This window comes from Amphibalanus amphitrite, unplaced genomic scaffold (assembly GCF_019059575.1).
Source record: "Amphibalanus amphitrite isolate SeventyFive unplaced genomic scaffold, NRLGWU_Aamphi_draft 000404F_arrow, whole genome shotgun sequence".
Taxonomy (NCBI): domain Eukaryota; kingdom Metazoa; phylum Arthropoda; class Thecostraca; order Balanomorpha; family Balanidae; genus Amphibalanus; species Amphibalanus amphitrite.
Genome location: NW_024881898.1, coordinates 255,034 through 273,864, shown reverse-complemented (window position 1 = coordinate 273,864; position 18,831 = coordinate 255,034). Strand labels below are relative to the sequence as shown.

At 49.6% G+C, this 18,831-nt stretch overlaps 1 protein-coding gene across 1 annotated transcript in view; it reads right to left on the bottom strand.

Annotated features, from left to right (window-relative positions):
• Positions 1 to 18,831, bottom strand: part of LOC122390661 — a 37,711-nt gene that overhangs the window by 1,526 nt on the left and 17,354 nt on the right. The window contains exons 3-4 of the mRNA XM_043383815.1: positions 9,728 to 9,865; positions 7,601 to 7,722 (exon numbers count right to left, since the gene is read on the bottom strand). Coding sequence (XP_043239750.1) covers positions 7,601 to 7,722; positions 9,728 to 9,865 — 260 coding nt within the window. The remainder of the gene's footprint in view (positions 1 to 7,600; positions 7,723 to 9,727; positions 9,866 to 18,831) is intronic.

The window sequence follows — 18,831 nt, the reverse complement described above, 5'->3', positions numbered from 1 at the left end:
CCTTCATAGATCAAAGTGACATTACTATGATGCACCTCGGATGGGCGTCGTGGATTACATTAATTTTTTTATACGACATAACATATGTGTCTTCCTGTTCGAATATCGCAGTAATGCCGTAGGGGAGAGCGGGGCCAGTTGAAACACGGGGTCAGATGAAACATGGCTTTATTTTCAACAGTATGCAACATATGGCGTTGCCGACACCACTGCGCATCCGCGCTCGACCACTTCTTTTGTCAACGGCGTTTGGGCGGCAAACGGACGGTAATTTTGATTTGACACTTGTTTTTGTGTTTTTGAGGGGCGTTTGGGAGAAATCGTTTTTAGGAATATTTTGTGATATCTCATATACCTTTGTTTGCTGAAAGAAGAACTCCTGGCTCCGGAATAACACCTTATTTGGCCCTTCATTCAGCATGATGCCGTCCCTCCAGCTCGTTTTACATGTGCTTTACGGCGCGTGCGAGATGGCGGGAGCGGATGGGGTCAATTGAAACGCTTCTCTGAGGGTCAGTTGAAACAGGGCCACAGGCCGTTTCAATGGACCCCGGTGACCTTTGCAATGGTTATTGTTCAGGAGCTGTAAACATTAAAGGAAATAGTCCACCTTTGAAATGAGCTTTTAAACTGAAATAGTAGTTTAATAGAGCTCAATTTTTGACCCCTTTTTCTCCAGCCTTTTGCTTGAAAGCACACTTTAGCCTGATATATTTCTCATTTTTCTCATCCGCCCATTTTACCATAGTCTTTGTACTTTATATCACCTATTATGAGGAACTTTGCACTTTTAGCTTTCCAGCGACCTATTGAATGTAGCATTTGGAAAAGTAAACCGGACAAAATATCTCCTTAAGAAAGTGGCCTTAAAGAGGAAAACATCCCATTGTTAAGGATAGGTGCAATTGACCCCATGGGCTGGTTCAATTGACCCTCGCATCGGGGTCATTTGAAACGGGCGTAGAGCTGTTTTATAAGAATGCGTTTGGCAGCAAAATATGTTTGAAACGTAATTTTACATATCTTAAAATAAAGCCAAAAGAGCATATTTTTTCATGGCATGGTGCATTTTTCGATATGACAACTAGATCTCGCTGTGCATGTCAATATATAAAAAGTGGTTCAACTGGCCCCGCTCTCCCCTAGTGCCTTCTCATCAAATTACAACGATATGCAAAACTTATCGATTGCGATTCATCCGAGTGTTCGTAGTCGTGTGCTAACGTTAATTACCAGTATAGCGCCTTTTGGGGCGACTAACGGAGCGAGCGAGGGGGTGAGTCTTGCACGTGCGAAATTTCGAGGGGGTACCTCCAACTGACTTGTGCACGGCACCCTACTGACCGGTTTCTAGCGATGTGCCAAATTTGAGCACAATCGGCCCAGCCGTTCTCGAGATCTGGGAGCGGCACCCTGCACGTGCGCACGTGCAAAATGGGTCCCAACTGACTTGTGCACGGCACCCAACTAACTGGTCCCTAACCGTGTACCAAATTTGAGCGCCATCGGTCCAGCCGTTCTCGAGATCTGGAAATGACCCCTGCACGTGCGCACGTGCAGCAGCACTCCAACTCTGGCACATGGATATGCAGTGCCTAGTGGGTGCCTATCTACATGCCAACTTTCAGCGCAATCGGCCAAGTAGTTACCGAGATATTGCAACAATTACAAAACTGACACCTCTTCGTTTTGCACGTGGCACGTGCATAAGGGGTCACCCACATGCATCGGGAATAGTCCAATACTTGGTAGAAGGAATGAAGCTACCCTACAAAATTTACCGCATGTAAATCGGTCAAGTGGTTGCTGAGATATAAGCCTCGCAAAAGCGTCCGCACGGCCGGCCGGCCGGCCGGCCGGCCGCTCATACTCAGAAATTTCCGTTAATCTAAGGAAAGACTACGCTCGCTTCGCTCGCTCCGTAATTAATGCGTTTTGTTTTATCTCACATCCAACTAGCATTTATGGACTCCCCTTCTACAGCTATGTAAATTGATAGACCAGCATCTACTTATGCATCCTCGTGTACAAGTGCATTTTTTCATTGACATGCTACCAGTATAACGCCTTTTGGGGCGACTAACGGAGCGAGCGAGAGGGTGGGCCTTGCACGTGCGAAATTGCGAGGGGGTACCTCCAACTGACTTGTGCACGGCACCCTACTAACCGGTCTCTAGCGACGTGCCAAATTTGGGCACAATCGGCCCAGCCGTTCTCGAGATCTGGAAGCGGCACCCTGCACGTGCGCACGTGCAAAATGGGTCCCAACTGACTTGTGCACGGCACCCTACTAACCGGTCCCTAACTGTGTACCAAATTTGAGCGCAATCGGTCGAGCCGTTCTCGAGATCTGGAAACGACCCCTGCACGTGCGCACGTGCAGCAGCACCCCAACTCTGGCACATGGATATGCAGTGCCTAAAGGGTGCCTACCTACATGCCAACTTTCAGCGCAATCGGCCAAGTAGTTACCGAGATATTGCAACAATTACAAAACGGACGCCTCTTCGTTTTGCACGTGGCACGTGCATAAGGGGTCACCCACATGCATCAGGAATAGTCCAATACTTGGTAGAAGGAATGAAGCTACCCTACAAAAATTACCGCGTGTAAATCGGTCAAGTGGTTGCTGAGATATAAGCCTCGCAAAAGCGTCCGCACGGCCGGCCGGCCGGCCGGCCGGCCGCTCATACTCAGAAATTTCCGTTATTCTACGTAAGACTCCGCTCGCTTCGCTCGCTCCGTAATGACCGACTTTATTTTCATCTCGATCACCGTCTCTATTTCATTTCCTGAGCGATGGAGAGTTTTTTTAGCGCTCCCTGAGTTGAGACTTGAGATGCATAGTGTCAAGTCGTGTTAGTAGATTGCGAGAGCTTCCGCTGCTGCCAAAGTATGATTGACTTTGGAGACCTTAAGCAGGGTATAAGCAGTGTTTGATGGCTATTTTGTCGATTTTTCTGCGCCACGTCGCATTCAACCGGCTGCCTGCATTACATAACACTTTTTAATTAAGTAAATTATGTTGAACTTTACTGGATACCCCCACGCATCTATCGCACACCGGAAGCGACCCATAATTGTCATTTCTTAAGTTACGTAATATATATTACTGTATGCCTGGCCTATTCAAATACATTAGCCTGAGAGGTGTGGTAATAACTGGTGTAAGCAAAGTGACCACGGTCAAAAACGAATTACCAAGTCAACATTTTGGGATGTCCTCGTTCAAAAAACGGCTAAGAGCTTCGGTCTAGACAATTATTTTATCGTTGGCATACAGTAAAATACATACCAAACTCGGCCGGTGATAAATTTTCAAGACCTCAGTCCTTACTGATTTTTGAACTCGGCCTTCGGCCTCGTTCAAAAATTCAGTAAGGACCTCGGTCTTGAAAATTTATTTACACCGGCCTCGTTCAGTATTATATATTACTGACCGGGCCGACGAAATTATTTGGAAACGAGGTTTGCAAAATTGACGGAGGCCCGAGTGCGGAGCACGAGGGCCGGAGTCAAATTTTGCAAGCCGAGTTTCCAAATAATTTCGTACGGCTTAGGTCAGTAAGATTTTTCCTACATGCCGCATGCCTATTAAAACATTTTGACAGGTTTTGGTGACTTTTATACAATTGTTTTGTCCATAATTTCCTAACAATGATTGCGCTACTGCTGCTGTGGATAAAGCTTTGAAGGAAATCCATAGAAGAAAATGCATCAAAATACCTGACTTCAAACGGAATCGTCTCTGAAAATATTAACTCAGAATGGCACAACAACTGGATATCCAAGGAACATAATACATGAATAATTTGCCACGACATAAGAACAAGAAGAAGGCATAACATTCCTAGTGATTTAACGTGAATTTTCCAGTGCTCTTGCAAGAATCTTTTCTTTATTTATGTAATCGTACTTTGTTGATGCCCTATGGCTAAACTTTCGTGAAATACATTATATTTTCCATATTTAACATGTTTGTTTCGAGGAAAGGACTACAACTGTCAAATAATAACGCAATAACTTAGGCCCAAGGTATCAGTGGACATATCAAACGAAGATAAGAGACAACAAGCGATAACGATTTTCGATTATAATTTCGACTTTGTAACCAATACAACATATTTCAAAACCCTTGATAAGCAGAGCAGATATTTTTTACCAAAAAATGTTAGTTTTCTAATTTTACGCGGCAAATATCATGCAATAATGATGTCAATTATACATTCCCTGTCAATTATAGGCCCCTGGGCTAATGCGATAAACTGTAGTTAAGAGGTCATTGCCCTGGGCAGTAAACCCGGGCAGTAAACTTTTGTTTCCTGCCCGGCCTATCAAATAACATGGCATTTTGACACCGACAGTTTCTTGGTCATAGTTTTACTGCCCGGCTCGTGCTGTGCTAAAGACATACCCCGGCATGTAGGACCAGTATAACGCCTTATGGGGCGACTAACGGAGCGAGCGAGAGGGTGGGCCTTGCACGTGCGAAATTTCGAGGGGGTACCTTCAACTGACTTGTGCACGGCACCCTACTAACCGGTCTCTAGCGATGTGCCAAATTTGAGCACAATCGGCCCAGCCGTTCTCGAGATCTGGAAGCGGCACCCTGCACGTGCGCACGTGCAAAATGGGTCCCAACTGACTTGTGCACGGCACCCTACTAACTGGTCACTAACCGTGTACCAAATTTGAGCGCCATCGGTCCAGCCGTTCTCGAGATCTGGAAACGACCCCTGCACGTGCGCACGTGCAGCAGCACCCCAACCTTAACACATGCAGATGAATTATCTGACGGAGACCTAACTGTGTACCGAGTTTCAGTTCAATCGGCCCAGCCGTTGTGCCGTTATTGAGTTTGCAATTTTGGGGGTTCTTAAAAAATGTCCAACTTTACCACGCGCCACGTGCGGTGGTTGGCAAGAACGCATGGTGGCCATCACACCACAGAACTTTTACGTCCAAGTGACATTCAGTAAAGAAGACTGCTTGTCAATCGGATGTCCCGTTCCTAAGATATTAGCTTTTGAAGAGCGTCCCCACGGCCGGCCGGCCGGCCGGCCGGCCGCTCATACTCAGGATTTTCCCTTAATTCAGTATGAGACTCCGCTCGCTTCGCTCGCTCCGTAAAAAGATAATTAGTTTTGCATGCCGCGCTACATCAAAGTTGATGATTGGTCCCCGAAAAAGTTACGATTTATTAACATCAGTTTGATTATGTCGTAGCGCTACCTGGTAACTGCGATCGTTGATGACGAGTAACATTGGTGGCGAAATTATTTTTGCACACTGGGTTTGTTTTCTTAGCTTTTAATTGTTCCTGTTCAAATAAATTTATCATTATTTGTTGTAATAAGTAATGACACAAAGCAATTCGAGGTACCCGAGCAAACGCACTGGATCGGAGCGACAAGAAAAGACTTTCAATTCTTTGACGCTTTTTTCGAAACGGTTGAACTAATCTTGTGCTCCGTGCATAGCAGACCATAAACGGTCCCAGGGGAAAATGAATTAGTGCCGGAGCGCACTAGAGACATTCAGTTTTCAATAAAAGTTGGCTCAATTCAAGGTGAACTGTCAGCATCAACTATTTTTCCTTCGACTGAACACTGTGAAGAGAAGATTCGTGTTAGGAACATTTGCATCTGGAGTATTTTGATGTTGCATTTGCATTTCAACTTACATTTGCTTTTAGGTTACATTTATGTCAGGTTTACCGTTTATGTAGCGATTGTATTAGGGAATCCATACACCTTTGCAATGCAATCATTACTATTTACTTTCATTATCTCTTAGTTGTATTGCTTCCAATAGATGGCAGCAGATGCTCGCGCCTGACTGTTATGCTGCGCCGCATGGCTCTTCTCAAAGCAAAACAGTAGCTGTGGCGTCAGCGAATGCGCGGTAGCGTCAGGTTAAGACATACCAAATATCAAATTAGTGTTTATATTTTTGGTTTACCAAATGCATCAAAAATGGATATCATTTAGCCGTAGCATAACAATAATGGTGATATGTTTGTCTTTGAACAAATACCTAATTACGAGCGAGCGAGCGCAGCGAGCGAAGCGAAGTCTTTTCAATATAACGGAAAAATCTCAGTATGAGCGGCCCGGCCCGGCCCGGCCCGGCCCGGCCCGGCCCGGCCCGGCCTGTAACGCTTTTGAGAGGCTTATATCTCAGCAACCGCTGGACCGAATGGCCTGCGGTCTTTTTTGCTGGGTAGCCCCATCCCTTCTACCCCGTAATTGACTACTTTTGATACATCTCAGTGACCGCCGTGGCACGTGCCACGTGAAAAGTCAAGGGTGTTCAAGCAGTTTTGCAAAAGTAATGATTCTGAGAGGCCCATATCTCAGCAGCGGCTTGAGCGATTGTCTTGCGATCATTTTTATAGGGTAGCTGCATCCCTTCTACCAAAGGTCGGATACTCTTCATCTATGTGAGTGACCCCCACTGCACGTGCAAAATACAACAATAAGAGGTGCCAAATTTGTTCCCATTTCAGTAACTCAGTAATTACTGGGGCGATTTCGCTGAAACTTGGCATACAGGTAGACACCCACCAGGCAATGCATTCCCATGTGTTGCGGTTAGGGTGCTACTGCACGTGCGCACGTGCAGGGGGCGTTTCCAGATCTCGAGAACGGCTGGGCCGATTGCGCTCAAATTTGGTACACGGTTGGGGACCGGTTAGTAGGGTGGCGTGCAAAAGTCATTTTGGACCCCGTTTGCACGTGCGCACGTGCAGAATGCCGCTTCCAGATCTCAGGAACGGCTGGGCCGATTCCGTTCAAATTTGGTACACCGCTAGCGACCGGTTAGAAGGGTGCTTTGCACAAGCCCGTTGGAAGTACCCTCTCGCCCTTCTGCACGTGCAGGGCTCACTATCTCGCTCGCTCGTTCTTCGCCCAAAAGGCGTTTTACTGGTTTAATTACTCACTTGAGCTACAAACATGTAACACAGTAAAGTCGCGGCATTCACTACCAAATAAGAGCATGCAAAACTCTAATACGGCGCCTTCTACACAGCACAGCCACACGATCAAGGTTCAACACATGTCTAAACGCAACTCAATACCATCATTATCCGGTGCAGTGCCTACAAAGAGTTAATGCAAACACAATCAGGAATGCGACGGTCATGCGAATCACGACCTATATGGCGACAGTCATGCAAGCTCTCCATTGTCCTAGATACCTTTCTTGACGCAGGGAAAACTGACTTCTACAGAGTAATCCTATCGTATGTACTACAATGGCTATGTGTGCGATGCCCGCACATCTTTCGACAATAATTCCCATATTATGGAGGGCCATTGCATGCTATCGAAAGGCATTAATTCTCTTCTTACACCAAAATGTTTGAAACATTGGATAAAAAGATAAAAGGCACCCGACATCAGCACAACCGATCTACAACAAAACGTTCAGGACAACCAGACTGCAGCACGGCCAGCCCATGCAGTTCTACTATCCGGGATGAGGTCACGGCTCGACAGAGATGCGGTCACGGCTATAAGGCGTACGGTCACGGCTCTCTGGGGTACGGTCACGGCTATACGGGGTACGGTCACGGCTCGTCCTCGCCAGCGCTCACGTCTGTGTGCAGCTTCTCCATCTGGTCGTTGAGCTCCTGCTCGCGTTTCTGGATGACCTCGTCTTTCCGCACCCTGTGTCCCCGGAACGTGGCCTGGATCTTGGTGGCGGCTGCGCTCAGCTCTGCAGGGCAAACAACACGGGTCCAGGCCAGAGGGTTAGCTTTGGCTACAGACTAATAATTATCCCATATAATGGGTAACTGAATGTCTCTTTCCTGGAACCAACCAGCTTCATACTTGATGGGGGCACAGGATGCACCCTCTCTGTGGAATACTTACTTTCCTAGTATCGCGCGTGTCGCATTGGTCGCCGGCTGCTGTCCCATATCGGTCCCATATCGGTCCCATCGCGCTCAGTGTTGCGTTAACGCTAACAGATATCGGGCGATGATGCCGTCCGGGAGACAGACCAATCTGCCACCGACGCGAGGGAGCAGTGTCGTGGCGTGATCGACGGGACCATCCCAGCTGATGTGGTCATGGAGCCTGTATGCACAGTGCTGTGTTTGGGGTAGTGTGTGGGAAGCCTGGGGGAAAATTGTGTTTGAAACGAACAGCGTACAGTGATAAATGATGTAAACGGTGGGACACGAAAACATGTAATGTGCGTTAACTAGGCCCCCGTTGCCCGCGCCACTATCACCAAGCGTTCGCCTCAGTTGGCTGTCAGCGGCCGAAACCACTCGCGTCGGCTCGTTTGTAGGGTAGGACGGCCCCTAAAAAACGCACCGACGGAGTGATAACGACGAGGTATATGGTCGGGATTAAGGATATGCAGGTTTTACGAATCTCGAACATCTGTTAAATAGGTGAGGGTGGGTGGGAAACTTCTCGCCTACTCTCTGCTCCACTCGCCGTCCGTCGCAGTCGACGACTGCCGTTCGCGCCTCTCGGCTCTCCTGCCAGCGGCGCGCCCGTTCCTACACTCCCCTTCGCACCACCCCTAGTCAGGGTCTGCCCCGCGTCTGTCGGCGGGGTGATTTATCCGTCTCCGACCCCCGTCTCCCTTTGCTCCGGTCACGTTCAATGGCGCCCGGGCAGGGTCCTAACCTTCCATAGCCGCGTCGCCGCTATGAGTTGATTGTAGTTAATTGAGCAAAATACGTTTGTGGAGTCGGGCAATATTGGAAAAATAACTTCGGAAAAAACGCCACAAATGCATGGCATCTTTGCCAAAATGCTGAGTTGAAGTTAGTACACAAAGTAACAAATCAAGACCGAATGCAACTTGGAAACTGAAAACTAAGGACGTAAAAACAATCAAGAAAAACTATGAGAACAGTCGTACATTCTTTTTCTATGTCTACATGTAAGAAGAAGCAATCTCAATGTGATATTGCGCTGCTGTGCAACATAAAAGGGCTGAACAACTCAGGAAAATGCAATCCCATTGTAGAAGAACAGGATCGCACAACTTTGTTATAAACCATGTGTCAACAGACATTCGGCATTTCACTCACATCCCAATGCATCTGACATTTCCAGATTGAGAAGTGAATCGACTGAACGAAAACAGATGACATATGCTGTTCGGCAAATGCCGTAGTCTCTATAAACATTTTGACAGTCGAGCGTGTATGGAATTCGTTTTATTTGGTCCTGACTCGTGGCTCTAGCCCATGACCTAGAGATTTATGGTTCGTGACCCGTGGCCTGTGATCTATGACTGATATTGATGAAACTAAATTGATCCATAAGGCTTTTGATTTGGGACGGATGGCAGTGATTTGAAACCAATGGCATCAGATATCGGTGCATTTTCTTCCCAAACTGCAAACAAATAAGCTAATATTCCAATGAGAGAGTGTTTTCGTATGCCTCCTTGTGTCGCACAATTTATGGGCAACAACTTATGGTCAAAACTTATGGTTTTAGCCCCAAGACACATAAGCTACAAAGCACTTTTTGTGACTCCTGGCGTAGCATTTCCAACGAACTCACAACAAATAAATCTAGGTCTGCCTTTTCTTACCTTTGATTCATAACTCTTATACTCTTCCTTGTCACGCGTTCATACCCAACCCATGAACCATAACTGATGCGCCACGTCATGTCTCACACCCAGCGCACCGTATCTCTACTCACAAAGCCCGGCTGCTGCCCCCCCTTCACCCCCCACCGCTGACCTGGGTCGGTGAGGTCGATATCGTCCGTGGCAGACGCCATGGTCCGTTCAGCCTTCTGTCGTTTGCGCACCTGGTGACCACGAAACGAGGCCTGGATCTTGGTGGCCGCTGCCGTCAGCTCAGCGTCCTCAGCAGGCTCTGCCGGAGAGAGGGGAGTGTGAGAGGGAGGGTGAGAGAGAGAGAGAGAGAGAGAGAGAGAGGGAGAGAGAGAGAGAGAGAGAGGGAGGGAGGGAGGGAGAGAGAGGGAGGGAGGAATGAGCAGTGAAGGGAGTGAGATGAGCTGACTGAAGTGTGTGACGATGAAGGCAATAAGGCGCTTCTGTCTGCTCCAGGGCTGACGGGAAGCTGTGAGAGCCGCGGTCGGATGGTTTATGAAATAAGCGGGGATTCGGGGATAAGCGGGGAGTGAAATTGACGCTACCTGTGGGTTATCAGTGTCTTCAACTACGTCAACTCTGGCGTATGAGTCGTAAATAGTTTATCAAACAAAAGAGGCGTCCGATATCGATGTGACATGTGTGATGGGTGGCAATCGTTGGGGCGGAACATCCGGATATGAGAGCGAACAACAGCAGACGACAGCTATCGATGGTGCGGGACGAGGGTCGAGGACAGGGACAGAGCAGGGGAGGAGGGTCCGCGCAGAGAGAGTGAGTGATGTCAGGGAGCGGGAGTGGGTGGCTCGGTAGGACCGTTCGGGGAACCGCGGGCCCCGGGGAGGTCTGATTCGATTCTGATGATTCCGACCGAGTCGGTACGTCCCGGCGACGTCGCCGAACCGGACGGTAGCACGCAGCGCCCCGCCCACCAATAATGAGCCACCCCTCCCACCCGCCCCGCCCCGCCCCTCCGTCCCCGCCCCCTCAGTCAGTCGGCCAGAACCGCCCCGACCCGTGGGAAAGAGCACGGTGAATACACTGCGCCCTTCACTCTGACCTATTGGATTTGAAGTCAGCTGGCTGGGGACAGAGTATTTGAAGGTGGAACAGCCAACGTGGCTTCGGCTTGATTAATAAATGGAGCCACACGTAACATAAAGACGCTGACAGGAGTTTGGCGACGCGGATAAAACTTGGCATGAAACGCTTTTAGTAGCCTATTTTTCATCATAACAACCTTAACAAATATTTGATGTGTCCAAGACAAACACCTTGGAAGGGGATTTTGTAGTTACGAAGCAAGATATTGACTGCAGTCGTCATCTTTATGCTATACAGTATTCCAGGTGTTTGATGTTGATCCACGCTTTCCACAATACTCCTACGTCCTTTGACAATCTTCGCTTCACCGACACCGATTGCCTGGAGAAGCTGATAGCATAGCCTAGTGACTCATCTGTGGAATGCATAATATTAATTGACTGAATCGTGTGTCGGCATTGCGAAAAACCGTCTGTTCAAAACATTATGCGACACCTTATCCTAATAAGTCATTGCAGAATAAAGTCAGAAATCTAACTCACAAAATAGAGCTGTAGGTAGACGAAAATCAAAGCGTAGGCCGTTAAAGGTCTAAGCGGATACAAACTGGCCCGTTATGTTGCTGGCGTACCTTCTCCCGGCCGTCACCTTTCTGCCAGATCCCTCCCTCTTCCCTTCCCAGGTAAGCCTGTTATAGCCCACGGTGGTCCCACGCTAAACGGAAGCCCTGAGACCGAGTGGCCGCCCTGGTCAGAGTAGGTCACAGTAGTAACACGGTCCACCGAGGGCACAAGGCGTCAATCTCAGTATAGCTCATCCATGTCGACTGTAGAAATTCCCTTGCAAAACACCAAAAACCAGCCACTCTCCCTACCCCTCTCCTACCGGCTCCTCCCCTCCCCCCGCCACGCGTTGGACACTGGGCCGGGCTGGGCGGCGGATCAGGCGACCGGTCAGCTGACCTGCCCCCGGGCGATAAGCACGTGACTGGCGTCCGCCGCAGCCGCCCGCCTGAGCCACGGAGAGGGCAGTCGCTGCCTGTTACCGGTTGGAGCCATATGTGTTCACGACTGATTTGTGCCTGAATTCACCTATTACAAACATACTCATCAAGAGATACCTACCTACGAGAACATCGAGAGATCTACCTACGCGGTTCGTCCCGGCAAACCTACGCGGGGAAGTACCAGTGAGACCGACCAAATCACAGGACCGACGACTTCGAGACAAGACCTACGTCAAGGTAAGCCCGGCCTGTGTCTGTGGTGGTCCAACGTTCCCCTCGAATTCTCATCCCTACATCATTACCCTGTCAAAACCAACGTCAAAGAATAATTTTCTGTGTGCCCCTCGTACAAATCCGTACATAGAAAAACTGTGATTCATCATCAAGACCCTGCTGCAGTCGCTTCATCAACGTCAAGATCCTGCTGCAGTCTGGTCTTCAGCGTCAGCACCCTGCTGCAGTCGCTTCATCAACGTCAAGATCCTGCTGCAGTCTGGTCTTCAGTGTCAGCACCCTGCTGCAGTTGCTTCATCAACGTCAAGATCCTGCTGCAGTCTGGTCTTCAGTGTCAGCACCCTGCTGCAGTCGCTTCATCAACGTCAAGATCCTGCTGCAGTCTGGTCTTCAGCGTCAGCACCCTGCTGCAGTCGCTTCATCAACGTCAAGATCCTGCTGCAGTCTGGTCTTCAGCGTCAGCACCCTGCTGCAGTCGCTTCATCATCAAGACCCTGCTGCAGTCGCTTCATCAGCGTCAAGATCCTGCTGCAGTCTGGTCTTCAGTGTCAGCACCCTGCTGCAGTCGCTTCATCAACGTCAAGATCCTGCTGCAGTCTGGTCTTCAGCGTCATCACCCTGCTGCAGTCGCTTCATCAGCGTCAAGATCCTGCTGCAGTCTGGTCTTCAGCGTCAGCACCCTGCTGCAGTCGCTTCAACATCAAGACCCTGCTGCAGTCGCTTCATCAACGTCAAGATCCTGCTGCAGTCTGGTCTTCAGCATCAGCAACCTGCTGCAGTCGCTTCGTCAACATCAAGACCCTGCGGTAGTCGCTTCATCAACGTCAAGGCCCTGCTGCAGTCTGGTCTCCAGTGTCAGCACCCTGCTGCAGTTGCTTCATCAACGTCAAGATCCTGCTGCAGTCTGGTCTTCAGCGTCAGCACCCTGCTGCAGTCGCTTCATCATCAAGACCCTGCTGCAGTTGCTTCATCAACGTCAAGATCCTGCTGCAGTCTGGTCTTCAGTGTCAGCACCCTGCTGCAGTCGCTTCATCAACGTCAAGATCCTGCTGCAGTCTGGTCTTCAGCGTCAGCACCCTGCTGCAGTCGCTTCATCAACGTCAAGATCCTGCTGCAGTCTGGTCTTCAGCGTCAGCACCCTGCTGCAGTCGCTTCATCATCAAGACCCTGCTGCAGTCGCTTCATCAGCGTCAAGATCCTGCTGCAGTCTGGTCTTCAGTGTCAGCACCCTGCTGCAGTCGCTTCATCAACGTCAAGATCCTGCTGCAGTCTGGTCTTCAGCGTCATCACCCTGCTGCAGTCGCTTCATCAGCGTCAAGATCCTGCTGCAGTCTGGTCTTCAGCGTCAGCACCCTGCTGCAGTCGCTTCAACATCAAGACCCTGCTGCAGTCGCTTCATCAACGTCAAGATCCTGCTGCAGTCTGGTCTTCAGCATCAGCAACCTGCTGCAGTCGCTTCATCAACGTCAAGATCCTGCTGCAGTCTGGTCTTCAGTGTCAGCACCCTGCTGCAGTCGCTTCATCAACGTCAAGATCCTGCTGCAGTCTGGTCTTCAGCGTCAGTACCCTGTTGCAGTCGCTTCATCAACGTCAAGACTCTGCTGCAGTCTGGTCATCAGCGTCCAGCCTGCTGTCGCCTCATCTAGTATCACTACCCTGCAACCATGGAGAAGCTTCGGAACGCTCGAGCGAACAGTAAGCGTTCGTTCTCCAGAATCAACAGAAACCTGTTACGGCACATCACAGACAAGGCTGAACCAAGCCTAGTCCAAGACTGCTGGGGAGAGTTGCAGACAGCGTGGTCCGATGTCGAACGGAAGCACAATGACTACGTTTCGCTGCTCTCATCTGAACAGGAGATGGAGAAGGAAGATACCTGGATGGACGAGATGTATGACATCTTCTCAACCACGAAGAAAGCCTTCTTCAGCTTCAACAATGAGACCATGAAGAATGTCAAGGAGGAAACCGGAACCAACGAGCAGAACATCAAACAGCCAGAGATCCAGAAGCTCAAGATGCCGCTGTTCTCCGGAACGCAAGATGATGTGATGTCGTTCAACGATTTCCTCAAGATGTTCGACGATCTCATCGGCAACAACTCGGCCTACAATCAATCGGCTAAGCTGATGTACTTGAAGAGTTATCTGCGTGGGAACGCGCTAGATACCATCAAACACTTGTCAACTGAAGAGAAAAACTACACCATCGCAAGAAAGTTCCTAACCGAGGAATATCTCGACACTGATGTCATCGTGGAGGCACATATCAGGAAACTCCACGACTTAACCCCACCACCTGCAAGAGATCTGCCAGCGCTGCGCGCGTTCTTTAATACTGCTCGCACCTCTGTGTATGAACTCAAGGCGTTTGGATACGACGCACTCGAAGACGGAACTCTTGGAAGCAAAATTGTCAGCTTCATCATCTGCGAAAAACTCCCAGTGAACTTCAAGGTAAAGTTGAGCGCAATCCTGCACACTGACTACCCTTCTACAAGACAACTGCTCGAGAACTTCAACGCCGTGATCAAGTCGTTGATGAAGACGACACCTGCAAAGCAAGAAACAAAACACACCACGGACCTCTCGTCGAAGCCGAAACAGCTCAAGACAACAGAGGTCGCCGGCTCAGCCAAACCAGCGAAGTCGTCACTACAACGATTCCAAACCAGTGCCGAGCCGATCAAGAAGACTCCCAGTCATTCCACATCGAAGTTCAAGGCGTGCAAGCTGTGCGAAGGTGCACACTCCATGCTGAAGTGTTCAGCGTACACATCACCTCGAACACGAATCCAACGCCTCAAAGACCTGGAGCTCTGCACAAAATGCAGTGGATCCCACAAGCTGACGGACTGCAAAAGCCAGACATCAGGTCTCTCGTATCCCTGCACGCTGTGTGGCAGCAAGCAACACATATCAGCAGTGTGTGTCGTCAAACCTGGAGAGACCACGCCACTGCAAAGTGGAATGCGTCTGATCTGCAACAGTCTACAAAAGGGCCAGACGGTCCTCCTCCCGTCCATGACGGTCATCATGCACAACGGCGAAAGAAGTGAGCTGGTTCGATGCATGATAGATGTGGGCTCACAAGCGTCATACATCAGCGAAGAGTTGGCGGTGAAGCTTGGTTGTCCACTGGAGGCACCCAAGACAACATACAAAGTCAAAACAGTGGCAACAGGTCTCAGCAAGGAGATTCCTGCATGCTACAAGGCACGGACATTCAGCGACCCGTCAACATGGAACCGAAGTTGACAGACAAAGAAACTCAAGCAGATGCTACAAACGAACAACACACACAAACACTCAGTTCGGACACAGCTGAGTCACAAACTCAAACCGACACACACTCTACCGTCGAACAACAACCACAAGTCCTCCGTCAGGGGGCAGTCGAACAACAAACTCAAACGCAAACAAACAAAACAACAAACTCGAGACAACGTCTCAAAAACTCAACAGCCAATCTCCCTGTTCCAGATAGATCTACACGTGGGAAACAGGAAGGTGAGACATCGACACATCTGTTGGTGCAGGCAACACTACATCCTAAAACTTCATACTTCCACCCTCTGGCCCACGTATCAAGTGACAGTGACGTGGATCTCCAGCTTGAGCATCTCTTCAGCATCGAGAGCCTTGGCATCCGAGAGACAGATGAAAGTGTCTCGGCTCGAGAGCGCAGACTGGTGGAGGAATTCTCCAACGAGGTGGAGCTGAGGGACGGCAAGTACTTCGTCAAGGTGCCGTTCTACGACAGCGTCACCAAGGTTCCTGGAAACCACGACGTAGCTCTCGCGACAATGAAGAAGGTGCGAAACAAGCTCGTCAAACGCGGCCTCGCAGATTCATACACCGCAGTCTTCGAGCAGCAACTCCGAGACGGCATAATCGAAGAGGTCGATTACAACAAACCAAGTACCAACCAGAGGGTGTTCATCCCGCATCACCCTGTGGTGAAAACCGATGCACAAACCACTACAAAAATCCGTCCAGTCTTCAACTGCAGTTTGAAGATCGGAGATCGGCCATCACTCAACGAAGCCTGCTTCAGAGGTGTCGACCTGCTGAACGACCTGGTCACCCTCTTGATGAAGTTCCGCACAAACAAGTACATTCTTCTTGCTGACATCGAGAAGGCGTTTCTGCAAATATACCTTAAGTACGAAGAGGACAAGGACAAGTTCTGCTTCCTCTGGGAGACGGATGACGGTCTGAAGATGTACCGCTTCCGTACCATCCTCTTTGGCCTCAACTGCTCACCGTTCATTTTGAGCCACATCATCCAGATTCATCTGTCCAAATACTCGACAACGATGGCGGCTACAGCGCTCAAGGAGTCGCTGTACGTGGACAACTTCATATTCTCGACATCCGACGAAGGAAAACTTCTAGACATCTACCGCGACGCCACCCAGATTATGAAGGAGGGAGGTTTCAACCTCAGGAGCTGGATGTCCAACTTCTCTCCACTTGTCGACATCATGATGTCTGACAACATGGTCAACGAGCACGGCGCCGTCACAGAGAAGGTGCTGGGATACTTGTATGACGCCAAACAAGATACAATATCACTATCCGACTTCAACTTCGAAGAAAACCAACAGGGCATCACAAAACGTCAACTTCTGAGCAACATCAGTAAGGTCTTCGACCCGCTGTCTCTTGCACTGCCAGTCACCATCAGGGGAAGAATCCTCATGAAGCAGGTGTGGACCGAAGGGACAGCATGGGACGAAGACGTGTCGCCGGCTGTGCTAGCCGAGTGGCAGCGACTGAAGAAGGATCTCCTGTCTTTGCGTGAGTTCCAGTTCTCAAGAGAAACCGGTGACACTGAAAGTGGCCAACCAACAGACCTCCATCTCTTCTGCGACGGGAGCAAGACATCCTACGGGTTCGCTTGCTATCTGAAGCAGGAGGGCTCAGACCCTCAACTGGTCTTTGCCAAAAGCAAGCTGGCACCAGATAACAGAAGCATACCACAGACGGAGCTGCTGGCGGTGTTCCTCGCTCTGAAGTGCCTGCCACTCATCATCGACTCCATCAACGCTTCCATCCGTCACGTCCGTCTCTGGAGTGACGCACAGGTAGTGCTCGAGTGGCTTGCATCTGGATGCAAGTCAAAGAGCAAGTTCACTGCAAACCGTCTTGAAGACATCACAGCCATGAAGTTGAAACTTCATCATCAACATCAAGTTGAAGTCACTCATCACTACGTTTCTACTGACAGCAACGTGGCTGACATGCTCACACGGGGCCTGTCCGCGAAGGAGTTCCACAAGAAGCTGGCCGTCTGGTGTCACGGACCAGACTGGCTGGGAGATCATCCTGAGCAGTGGCCCAAGAGTCCTCTTCACTGCCTGTCGGAAGAAGGGAAAGTCATGGTTGAGCTCCAACAACATCATCAACAGGTGGAGATCAACACTGAAGCACAAACGCCCGCGACTCAGACTATTCTCAGCATCAAGGACTTCTCTTCTCTTCGAAGACTGCATGGGGTGACGGCTCGAGTGTTTCACTTCGTGAACGTGCTGAAGCACAGGGAGGCTGATGCCAAGGAGCAAGCAACACACTACTGGTTGAAGGTGATGCAGGAGAATGCGTTCACTGAAGAGATCAGCTACCTGCAAGACAAACAAGAGAACAAGTTAGCCAACTCAGCCTCAGTACCCAAGCTGGTGAAGGAATTGAATGTTTTCATAGACAAGTCAGGTCTGCTAAGATGCAGAGGACGCTTGTCGAAACTCAACCGATACTCATACGCTGTACACAATCCCATTCTCCTGGATAAAACCCATCGGCTGACAACGCTCATGATTGAAGATCAACACCGACGATGCAAACATCTGGGAGTCGGCACGACGCTCACAGAACTGCGAGAGCACGGGTACTGGATCCCAAGTGGTCGTCAAGTCGTCAAGCGAGTTCTGAAGGACTGCATCACGTGTCAGAAGCTGAACGCGTTGGCTTTCGAGTACCCGAAGATGACGAACCTCCCAAGAGAACGAGTCAGTCTGATCAAGCCATTCTGCAACACAGCAATCGATTACACTGGACACATCTTAGTTGAAGACACGAATGGAGAGTTGAGGAAGATGTACATTGTACTGTACACCTGCCTTGCCATTCGCTGTGTACATCTCGACCTTGTCCCCGACTTAAGCCTGGGTTCGTTCCTGCAGTCATTCAGACGATTCTGCAGCACATACGGCGTGCCAGAGTTCTTGTATACCGACAACGCCAAACAGTTCCTTGCAAGCCAGAGGGTATTGATCAATGTATTCACATCAGACGAGTTTCAAGAATATCTTACTGAACAAAGCATCAAGCACAGCACCATCCCGGTTTACGCCAGCTGGGTTGGCGGAGTCTACGAGAGACAAATCAAGACGGTAAAGCACTGCTTATACAAGACAGTAGGAAGAGCGAAACTTGGTTACTTCGAGCTCCTCACACAGCTCAGCGAGATACAAAACATGGTCAATAGCCGACCGATCACTTACGTCTACAGTGAGATTGATGATATCGAGCCGTTGACACCCAACAAAATACTCAAGCTGCACACAAACCCGAGACTCCAGCTGGTGGACAGTTCACACGCAACTGACCCGCTGTGGGTTTCGACGCCTCAAGATGTTCACCAACAACTCAACAAAACCCTGCACGAGCAGCAACATCTTCAAGAGCACTACAAGAACATGTGGTACCGTGAGTACTTGCTTGGTCTACGCGAGAATTCGCGAGACCTATTCCACACAGACTGGGATGACAAGATTGCTGTCGGTGATGTCGTCCTCATCAACACCAAGAATAAGCCTAGAATGTTCTGGCTGATGGGAAGAGTCCTACAGCTTCTGCATGGAGATGACGGACGTGTGCGTCAAGTGCTCTTGAAGACGAGCACAGGACGCACTGAACGCTACGCCATATCGCACCTCTACC